The following is a 12,028-nucleotide window of genomic DNA, read 5'->3' on the forward strand; positions in this document are numbered from 1 at the left end:
ATAGGACACCAATCAGAGGCCATATGTTCATACTGTATGCTGGAGATAGGCATTAATTAGTAAAAAACGTAATTTTCCAGACAACGCCGCTGGCAAGAGCTCCAAGGCAACGGTGTCGATTTCAATAAAGGCTGTTGTCCACAAAACAGGCTTGGGTGGAGCAGAAAATTAAAGAAAAGACAGAGACGGAGGGAGAGATGGGTAATTGGGAGTCGTCGCTTTTTTTTTCATCGGGTCATCTGGCACCAACACCGTCACGTGCGCAAACGGACACACACACACACACACACACACACCTTTGTAATTTCTCAACAGGTCCACAGGGGGTTTGACAAGACTTCTGTGTCTCTCTCTCTCTCTCTCTCTCCCTCCCTCCCTCTCTCTCCCTCTCTCTCTCTCCCTCTCTCCCTCTCTCCATCTTTCTCCCGCACCCTCTGAAAGCTGCTGGCTCGCGCGCTCTCTGTCTAATTAATCCGCTCTCGCGCAGCCGGCTGCAGGAAGCCCCGCACCACTTTCCAGCTCTGATCCCGCACTGCGATTCCCTGAGCTGACGGCTCTCTCTGCGGACGCTACCTGGCCCCGCACACCTGGGCAGCGCGATCCTCGGGGGGCACGGAAACGTGTTTAGAGGAGCCTCGAGCAGACGACAAATGCTCGAGACCCGCGGCCGGTGCCCCCAGAGCCGATGGGGAGGGAGAAACGCGGCGCAGTGATGGGACAGTTTTCGGGAGGATGCTACCTGAGTTTGGCCGTCCTCGTGTTCCTCGGTTCGCAAGCTCCGGCCACGTTAGCCCGAGGTGAGCGCAGCAGACACACTCTGGGTTGAGGTCGGGGGGTCTCAGTGTTGGCAAATACACTCGAGGTGAAAGGTGCGTGTGTGACTCAACGCACCGTGTTTGAGGCTCCGTTTGGACTCGGTTTGGGTCTTGAAAAGTGATGTTATGCGCACCAGAGTGAGCTTGTGTGATTTGTGTCTGTAAATAAAAGTAAGACGGTTTTCAGTGTGTGATGTGCTGAGCGGACTCAGGAGTGTTCGAGTACTGGGATCATCTTTTTAATGAAGATGGTTATTTCTAAGGTTAAAACAGCGGAGTTGATTTAATTGCGTTAAATTAAACATCATCATTAATTGAAAATTACTTGTCGGTTCAGTCCCGCCCACCTTTACTGTAGCTTTAAATAAAATCACTGCTCATTGGACTTGTAATAAAAAGTGAGAGCATAGTCTGCTATTCTGTACCTTTGACTGCTGTGCGAACAGAGATGGCTCAAAGTTAGTTTTATGCTTCTTCACCTGCTGTGTCCGTCACATTTGGACAGTTGCTGAGTATAGAGATTGATTGATTCATGGATTGATTGATTGACTGATTGATTGAGAGGTTTTTGCTCTTGCTGAAATATCAGTACACCGGAGCAGGGGGGAGTATGTCAGCCGATTCTGTCTTGCTCAGAGTGTACACCCAACCTCAGTGATAAATGGAGGTGTCCACTTGTGCAACTTCAAACTGATGTTGGCTGCTTTGTTGGTCGTTTTTATTTTCATTTCTCAACATGTGCAAAACTTTTCTGGCATTCAAGGGCTTGTTGATTCAGTGGCTATACAGTTTTATCCAGGAGGCCCCAGTACCTGTTCTAACTAAAGGTAGTGTCTTTTTTTTTTTTTTAAAACAGCACAATAGCGTGACGTGTCTAACAGTTTGTGATGTACATTTGTGTAAAATGTTTCCATTTGGCCAAAGGATGGATCATCATGAAACCTTTTCTTCTTCCTCTGGTGAATCAGTCCTGACCTATTGACATCCATTTAGCTCACATGGCAGAGTAACAAAGATGCATTTGCAATTCAATTAGTTAACTAGCCCCAAGGTTTTCATTTTTGCATCCCAAGTTTTGAAATTAGTTTCTACTTGGAAAATTGCATGACATAAATATTAGATTAAGTATATTTACCTTCAGGGCAACTTTGAATGTAGAGATAAGGAGGGTTTATGTTTTTCTTTTAGTTAATCTGAAAAGCATTGAATATAACCTTTGCAAACTGGCTGGTCACTGTATATACACGACCACCATTTCCAGTGGCTACATTTCCATGTGAAATGTTGCATAGTATTTGAAAGGCCTGCACTGGCAGAAAAAACAATGATGTTGGGAGCGCATGAAAATAAAATATGCATGTGTGTGCAAGATGTAGTTTTCATTACTGCATCAGTATATGTTGTAATACATTTGCCAGGTTCTAAAGTGACATTTGCAATGGCTTTCTGCTGGGCTGTGAAATAAATATTTATGTTGTGCAATAATACGAATGTCAACAGTCAAATACTCTATGCAGGAATGAAATTAAATGAAATGGAAAAGGCAAACTCCACAACAACCTGACTAAATAATGTGAAATCTACAGGCAAAGTTCAGTTATGGAAGATAATAATAATGTTTAATTTTTTTTTTTTTTAGATATATCTATTCACATATAGACTACAGATGTGTAATGTATTACTCAATTACAATGCAGGTTATTATTCAGTGATCCCAATTTATTTTTTATGTCTTGCAAGGGACTCATCATTCACCAGCCTGCGTACAGCCTAAAACTCAGCACACTGACATGGGAAGGAGCGCATGAAGCAACGAAATCAAACTTACCCCTAAGATAAAATCCTAGAATCAGTGCCCAAAGCTGAATTCATGGAGGAGATGGGGCTGTTGAATGTTAAGCTGCAACAATGAACATAAGAGGTGTTTGCAGTGAGACCTGTTAAATTAGCTGTAGCAGTGAGATGGTTCGTAACAGCTTGGATGTGTTTATATACAGTATAAGTAGAGTCTGTCACATGGGAGAGTAGGTACACAACTTGAGTCATCAGTAAAAACTAATTTAATAGGTTCTGTATTGATGAGTTCTTCATTACTGCAAAATCATTTCCCTGTAGATTCATATGTGGATTGCAGTTGGGGTGGTGGGGTTGAGTGCGGGGGGCGTAGGCTGGGCTAGACCACTTCATAGCTAATGGACAGTTGTTGTAGCTCTAATCTTTAGTTAGTCCTTCAGACACTGTCATGCTGCCAGATGTGTATGAATCCATGACTGAAAATAGTCCCTACAAATTCACTTTTCACTTTTTTTGAGTAATGGGTGCTAAAAACTATAGTGCATTTTTTTTTTTCTTTGTAAGAAAGATTTTGGATCTTCTGTGTTAAAACAAACAGGACAGGAGCTGAGTGCTACACACAGGTTAGGGAGGATGGCAAATTTTTTGGGAGATGGACTAACCTGCTGTTAGTTTTGGTCTTTTTGTGGAGATGTAGGCTTACACAACAATGATAAAAATTTCATCAGCCACATGTTTGAATGGTATTTCCCAATAGGCTAAACATGATTTGCTCAATTTAAAGCACCAGTTAGGTCCTAATGGGCTATAAAAGGTTGTTCAGGGTGAAATCAATGAAGGTACCCTCTTGCTGTGACACTGACATGTAACCAGTCAGCCGGAAGCAAACCTCTGCTCTCTGCCCGGATGCAAAGATGCAGAAGGCTGCCATGCTCCTTCACAGACACCTGACTGACCTTTGAGTGTAGAATAAATGCCGCTCTAACCTTCCTGTGACCACAATGTCATGCATTGGGGAAAAAAAATAGTAGTTTCAGTAACACAACATATACACATTTCTCTTGATTTTTAGTAACGTCAAGTTCTTTTTAATTGAATGAAAATTTAACAAGCCCTCAGTGACTTGGGCTCAGAGCTGCAGCCCATTTGCATCACTGTGCCTCCTACTGCTAAAAACATATCTCTAGAATGGCATACAGTAAGTAAAAAGCTCGAGAGCAGCAGAGAATGTGAGAGAGAGCGAGAGAGAGAGGGGAGTAAAGGGCAATGGAGTCATCACTGCCATGTTTTATTTATTCCAAAAATGACTGCCAGACTCTTTCTCAAGCTCCAGCTTTGATTTAACTGACATTTCATGAGATGAATTCTCAAGCACAGTTGGGCTGGTATACACAGCTGTTTCTATCCTGTAGGATATCGGATGGTGGTCATATTGCCCAATTTTGCTCGTGCATTATTCAGAGCGAACCCATTACTCTATCCAACTCTCCACATTCAGGGGGATCTAAGCTCACCAGCAGGTAAACAAGGACAGGAAATATGGTCCACAATCAAAGCAGGAGCCACAAAATTAAATATGGGAAAATGATGGGGCAATTATTTAAAGAAATAAAATGTTACTCGGAGTTAGAGAGGTACACGTATTTATTACACTGATAAAGTGTGATCAGAGACTTGGTTGAACAGAGCTGCAGGAGTAATCAAATGGCTATTGTTTTTTGTCTGTGGGATATTGAGACTTTGAAATCTGGTCAATAGATGTACATGATATTCTCAGGAGAGCTGATATTGATTGGAACAGAATCCTTTTGTTCACTCCAATAAAAAGCAACACTTTCATTATAAATCTTCATATTTCTGCTCAATTCCACTGTGGTTACTTATAGACACATGGGGGGCATCTGCACTCTGCAATTAAATTTTGTAATTGTGGTATTGTTGAATTGTTTCTACCTTTTAGTTATTTCTGGTAATATTTTGTGTAGAGTCAGCATTTATTTAATTAATTAATTTATTTTTTTTCTTTTTGTTGCCTTCTTGATCCCAAGTTGCTCTTCAAATTTTGAGGTTTGTCAGTTTAACCAGTGCATGTAATTGTGAAATTGAGAATTGCAACCCAGATGCTTTTATGCTGCACTTTGCTAATAAGAAATGGGATGATGGATACAAGAAAAGATTTAATAGTAGATTCACTAGTTCTGCAGCTTAGCAAATTCTTGAGTTTTGCCATTTGCGTTGGATGAGCTCAGCCACTTGAACCAGTGCGCTGAAGTAATTTATCAAGTTTAGTCTAATCTTCACACACACACACACACACACACAGTGTGTAATGGAGTGCTTGTATGTTGTGAAAAAGAGATCCATTAAAATTTGCTGGTTTGTCCCCAGTACTGATTCTTAGGCTCGGCTCGGGACGTCTCCAGTGTTTATATGTTGTTACATCCTACGTAGCGATTAAATTTGAATCATTCAGCAACCTTTGTGTGCTGTATGTTAAATTTGTGCTCAATGTTTTCATGTATTCATGCACTGCTTTGGCCGGCTATATGTTCTGTATGGCCATATGCTGAGAGTGGCAGTGTGTCCAATGTTGCTATTTCAGTTACCTCCTGCAGATTTGCCTTTCAGCCATGTCTTCACAGCCTTGACGCTCTCTGTTCAATGAGAGCTAGCGTTGCTGTCATGTGTCTTCTAATAACACTGAGAGGGGAAGCCTTGGAGATAACTGCCCATCCACAATACACCATTCAATGCCTCACTGGCTAACCCAAGGGCATTGCCACAAATGCAAGATTCACACCATACACCATTCACTTCAATGCCAAACGTTCTCCCCGCCTCTCTCTGTCCTTCATGGATCCCTGTTTGTATCTATGGGTACCATTTTTTTTTTTTTTTTTTTGTTTCCTCTAAAGTGCATTTATTTCATAAATACCTTGTCCCCTCATTCTTTCTTGTTCCCTACTCCTCCCTTGCAATTCCTTTCGGTGTAATTTAGCTTCACTGGATTGTTGCTGTGATAAATGTTTAGTTCAGGTATCATTTCTCAACTCACCTGCCTGAAAGAGAAAGGAGAGCTGAGCGTGAGGGGCAGAGGGAGGGACCAGGAATGTTAGAAGGAAAAAACAGCAGGAGAGAGAGAGAAACATATAGGCGGGGGGGGGGTTGAACAGTGCAGAATAAGTATATCATGTTATCAGTGACTGACACAGTAGTTCGTCAGTAGCAGCGAGCATCTGTCGTCATGCTCACTGATGAATTAATTTCAAGAGTAATGAAAAGCCAATACATATTTAATGACTCTGGATTAAAGTAGGGGGTCAGCATTTATTTGCATGTTTGGTGTGTCTAGTGCTTTGACATGTGAACATTGGCTTTGTGTGAAGTGAGAAAATGGGGGGGGGGGGATCACACATTTAGACATCACATCTGCTTTTCCTTTCTCTTTTGTTTCTTATACTGTTGTCATCACTTTCTAAGTAGAGACCTCACTCCATACAGGCAGATTGATGCAAAATATATTGGAAAGACATAAGAAATTATGGTAAAGATAAACCTGTAATTATTTTTCCTATTTTCCTTGTTCTTCAGGTCATATATGGTATGAGACCAGTAACGTGAGATGGTTCATGTTGGAGTAATGGAAACCACATGAACAGACCCACAGTCTAAAAGCAGGCACATTCATTTTTGTAAAGATGAAGTGGAATCTCGTTTACTGTCCTGGCTCCTGGCTTTATTCAGTCTTTGTCCTGTTTCTCTCTCTCATTTATGCCGTGCTGTCAAAAGGTTGGTTTACTGTTGGGAAGCTGTTTGGGTTCACACACATTTCCTATAAGTCTCATTTTGTGAATTCAAATGAAGTTTGCTCTCTCTCTCTCTTTCTCTCTCTCTCTCTCTCTCTCTAGTTCAGATGACAAACCAAGCTACAGAAAGGCCTATGCTTGGCTATATTTCACGCAGCCCTGTCAGTCCTCAATGGCCATTTTGTGCTTTTGTGAGTGTCAGAAATGCAGGATGGGTTTTAAGAGTCCCTTTTGGCATCTGAAGCCTACATAATACCTCTCTGTAGTCCTGTGACTGTATGTTATAAAACCAACAAAGCTCTGTCATTCATAAAACAAGACAGAAAGTGGTATTCCATTGGCCTTTGTAGATGCTGTCTGTTTTCTCAGAAGAAACTCTCAGTCCATCTGACAAAGGGGGAAGAGTCAGAAGCAGTCATCGAGAAGTGCTGAACTAAACACATCAAACACAAAGTCGAACTCCAACATGGCAGAATTAATGATTTATATACTTTATACCTCAGTGAACTCAGAGCAAACAGACTATGTTAAAGACTAATGCATGTGCTTTAGCCCAGAGTTAACAGGTCTAAGACATAAGAAAAGTCAAAGATAGTTGTCACGATAACAGAAATGGCAAATAAACATAAAAAAATTGCACATGACTGGTTGAAGGAAGAAAGATGTTTATTGCAGCCATTACATGTCTTTGACTCGTGAGGTTACATTTGTCGAAAAAGAGAACGCAGCAGGCTGTGAGTTGAAAAAGACAATTATCAGATACATCTGCACATATAACACTATAACACTTTTGGATGCAAAACAGTAGAACAAGTTTGCAAATCTGCCACATCTTAAGGATAGAATGCCACCAGTGTGTCAAGAGGCACATCTGTGTTTAGAAGAGCTGTTTAAAAATCACACTGACTCGCTGCACCTTTTCTCTCTGTTTATCTCTGCTGTCTCCTCCTTTTTATTGTTATTTGACAGTGGAAAGCAGGGTCTATTTGAAAAGGGCAGAGTCTTCAATAATCACAAGATCAAAGTTCAGTAAACAGTCTGTACAGCCCGTCTCCAAACTTGACTTCTGTATTTTCTCCTTTTCTGGTCTCCCTCCAGCCGCTCTCACTGCAAACACTGGCAAGCTGTCCTTGGTCATCACTTGGCTGTCGCTTTGCTGGGTTCAACTCTTTCCCCTCCTGATCTGCTCAGTGGTAAAATGTCAGTCTGCAGAATCTTTCTGCTCTTTCTAGCACACCAGCTTCACCTTACTGCAGCCGTCCCTCAAACCAGAACTCCTACTCAGACTTTAGATCATAGCACTGAAGATTTTTTTGACTCTGCTTTTATATAAAATGTTCTTACCTTCTTGAAGCACGTTCAGCTGTCACTGTTTGCCCTTGTCCACGTTCTTCCTGGCTGCACGACATCTTGTGGTCTTTGCCTGCTGCGTTTTCACATTAGTTTTAAAATGTATGTGAATGAGGATCTGGAAATACTGTCTACTGATTTATATTGAAATGAGAGTCAAATATTTTGAAACAAAATGAGAAAAAATTTTATAGGTAAATATATCTTTAGATTCTCGCAGGGTAGTACTGTTTTCCTTCTCTCTTGTGTATTAAGACTCTTTAAGAGCTGGGACACTTGAATTTAAATGTAAAGTTGTGTGTTTCCCTGTGTTCGTTGAGCACTGGTGCAGGTTATTCATGTGTAGTTTTGATGAGGTTCCCCTTCAGCCAAGGACTCCTTTGTCATTAAGATAGATAACATCTATTCTGTGCATTGATGTGGCTACATTCATTTAAAGACTTCTTTTGTTTCACCTCACAGAGAGAATCAATAAATAGCTTTACGTATTTCTGCTTCATTTCATCTTAGCTGCTTTAGACCAACTCAAGCTCAGAGCTGGAGACAGCACAGCATCTGCAGTATGAAAGTCAGGGCTCCTATATACAGTATTTGTTTAATTTAACAGTTAAATAATTCATATTGATGTTTTTATTATCAACACTTTCACTGAAGATGCTGGAACCAACAATGAATTTATCCTAACAAGTATTTCTGCGGGGCCTCGATCTGAATATCTTAGTGTATGACTCAAATCTATAGAGGTCCACTGTTATCCAGGAACAATTAAAAACACATTAAACAGCCATACTGGCTGATATGTTCCTTCATTGCAGTCAACATGGGGTGTGAAGTTTATGCTGAAACAACAACACAGTGTGATTTTGGGCCAATGTCCACCTGGTTCCATATTTAAACTGAACCACTCGTTTGACAAGCTGAGAGGAAAGAGAGCAATAGTCTCATTTGACTGACAGAAGAAGTATATGTCTTTAATAATTTAGATTTTGGTTAAGATAGTATAATCAGGCCGTCAGTATAACAACATATTAATTGAATAAAAGTACACATAGTGATGTAACTGCCCAGGTATTCAGTAAAGTTTCAGACTAATGTGATCCCTTGCAGTTTGTCATAAATTACTTTTGTAACTGCAGCACTTTGTCAAAAGTCACTGTAAAAATAGGTATGAAACACTATGTATTAAAGGGTAAGATATCAACAATATTTCTGCTGGATGACTCTTGCAATTGTCAGCCTGTCGTGGTCTCCACCCAGAGCCTACACATGTACTGTCAGGACCCATATTCAAAGCACTGAATTGTAGAAGCATCTGAAATTGAAATGTCAGGTTGAAATGAAAATGCCTTGAATTAGAATGTGGAAATAGAATAGACAAGCTATTGAGCAGCAGCATCTCATGTTGACATTTTTGTGTGCATTGTGTTTACTGACTGTGTCCGATGCCTTGATACTAGATTTTGTAAGAGTGAAAAGCTCTGCATTTTCCACAGAACAGCTTTTCTTTTGTGGAGCACCATAATGAGACTGCAGCAATGGTCCCACTCTTCCACTCCTAATCACTTATCTTGAGATCTGCTAATGTCTAGGTATCCCTCTCTTTTCTTGTATATATATATATATATATATATATATATATATGTGTGTGTGTGTGTGTGTGTGTGTGTGTGAGTGTGTGGTGTATAGCTATAATCCAAAACAAGGCCTGATAAAATGAGAGGATAAAACCCAATTATCCAGTAGGCAGTCTTGAGTCATCTCCCATTTGTTCCAGCCATTTTCTCCTCTGTCTGCTGCTCTTTATCTCGACTTGTATGGTTTACTCAAAGACCACCCCAGCTGATTGTAATCTGTAGGTGAAAAGAAATTAGATTAAAAAAAATGTGAAGAAACTGAAGTGATAGAGTGAGCTAATCAATGCCAGGCGGCCTGCACACAGGGATTCTCTTTTCTGTTCAGTATAATCCTCCAGTGTGATGGTGAGGTTTGTGTGCACTGGGCCTCTGAGGGGACCAATTACAGGATGGCAGGGCAGGAGCCTAAACTGCTGGCTCTTCTAATAGCCTTCGGGCTAGTGTGGTCCTGATCCATAGTCAGTCGATAACGCAGGCCTCCCTAGTCTCAGCCGATGAATGCCGACAGTCAACCTTGGCAGGAAAAATAAGTCAAAATGGGACAAAACCGTGTTCTTGCACCTTAAACCTCTTTGTCGTTTTTACTGTCACCTTACAGTAAACTGATGTAATGATTAATATAGTCCAATACTGAAGTTTTATTTTGAGACAGTGCAAGACCAGCAGCTGGAGCTTGACCTTTGCAAAAGAATTGAATTTTCTGTCTTTTTTGAACTTTAAGTACGCTGCCTGAGTGCATGTGTATGTGTCTGCGGGGTTTTTTTTTTTGTATTAGTCAGTTTTATGTCCTTGTTGTCCACTTTTATACAGTGTTTGTTGTAGCCCTCACATACTGAGGGATAATACTGCTGACTTCCAGCTCCCTCTCTGCTGACCCACCAGGTGTGTGATAACCTACAGGAACAGCATGGTTGTTTTTCAAAGCTTGTGGAGAACACTGCCAAGACAGAACATAAACTGGTGAGGTTGTGACCCGTCTCAAAGGGACTCGCTTCATTCTCACATCTTAGCATTTGCACCGGGTGGGGCTGGGTCACGAAGCCCGTGCTGCTTTAATCAGCAACCGTGCAATATCAGTTATTGGGTTAAGATAGTGTTTGAATTTGTAGTTGGCTATGTGATGTGCTATACTACATGAAATGTGCAGGCCCAGGTTAATGCAAAATGATCTGCTATATGAATACTGGGGAATAATTGCTATTGCTGCTTCAGCTCACCAATTTCAACATTTCTTTTACTGTGGTCAAGCTACTAGTAATGCATGATTGATTTTCTGTGACTCAGGAGTGACGCATGAGAAAGTCTTAGGGCGGTTTTACTGGCAATCATTTTTTCTTTTAGTTTTACACATCATTATAAAATTGAACTCTAAACCTTTTGTTTTTATACTGCATTTGGAAGCTCTGATTTCACTGTGCGAAGCACTGCTTTGACATCTGTGACTGGTTTTATATTATTTTCAGCTGATACTTTTCACCATGATGAATATAGGCACATTTTTGCATATCCATTGTTCTTTCTTCTGTGTCATTTCATTATAGCAGCCCATTAGCTCATTCAGAGAAACATAGCCTATATCATTATGCTGTTTTGATAACTGGCAGGAGAAGCTGTCTAACCTACACTCACATACTGAGATTGTGACAACCAGCTCCTGTGTGAGATCCTGCAGAAGTCTTGAACAGGGACCAGGACAAGACTTTCTTGTTCTTGGTGTTAAAACAATGTAGAGTAAAAATGTGAATGTCTTTCTTTTTTCAGACCAACCATATATTAAATTTGATTAATTATTAAATTTGATTAATTATTAAAGCAAGGTGTGTAACTCTGTAGGTGTGATTTCTTAAGAATTTCACATGTGCTCTGTGGAGACAAAGAAATCTCATGAGAGCAGTTGCGGTTGCACCGTAGGTCCTATTGATTTGTCTGCATCTCTTGGTTATTGTCTTTCTATTCCACCTCATCAGCAGTTCTTATTTAATGTCTCTTACCTGCAGTCATCTCTTCATTTGGATCAAAGAGATGAATTGTTACACATTGTGATTCTTGCACAGTACATTCTCTGTATCCATTACAAACAATGTTTACCAGCATCAGGCAAATATTGGATGCAGTGTACTGTTTATCAGGTGTGTGTACACCTGTGCAATGTTAATTTTCTGAGTCAGCAGGTTTTTCCAGTGTGTATTGGGCGTGAGCACGTGGAACTGTCAAGAGGACACCAGCATATTTAATCACTGCCATTCCATATGTCCTTCTGCTCTATACCTGATTTATTTTTGTCTCTTTATTAACTACTTATTACACAATATTTGCATAGCTGCTTTACAGTGTCCACCAGAGCTGCACTTTATGTGCCCTGCAATGGCTGCCCACATAAAAATCAATTAGACCCCAAGTTCACACTTTTTTTTAAACACACATTTGAGAGAGAGAGGGGGAAAGAAAGTTCACCATGAAAAGACCAAAGTGTTCAGATCCAGGGTCTTTGTGCTGTACATGCAAGGTTTGGCACACTTAGCTTAAACAGACCTGTAGTTAATGTGACCAGTGACACCTGTGTTTTTCCTGCTGTGACAAGATAAAATGCTCTAAGAATTGTATATTCAAAGCGGCATTTTCAAAGGTT

At 40.6% G+C, this 12,028-nt stretch overlaps 1 protein-coding gene across 1 annotated transcript in view; it reads left to right on the plus strand.

Annotated features, from left to right (window-relative positions):
• Window positions 1–685: 685 nt before the first annotated feature.
• The window catches only part of LOC113124557 (netrin receptor UNC5D-like), a 121,677-nt gene continuing 110,334 nt past the window's right edge, over window positions 686–12,028 (plus strand). Inside the window, exon 1 of the mRNA XM_026297531.1 lies at window positions 686–797. Coding sequence (XP_026153316.1) covers window positions 686–797 — 112 coding nt within the window. The remainder of the gene's footprint in view (window positions 798–12,028) is intronic.

Source organism: Mastacembelus armatus, chromosome 12 (assembly GCF_900324485.2).
Source record: "Mastacembelus armatus chromosome 12, fMasArm1.2, whole genome shotgun sequence".
Classification (NCBI taxonomy): domain Eukaryota; kingdom Metazoa; phylum Chordata; class Actinopteri; order Synbranchiformes; family Mastacembelidae; genus Mastacembelus; species Mastacembelus armatus.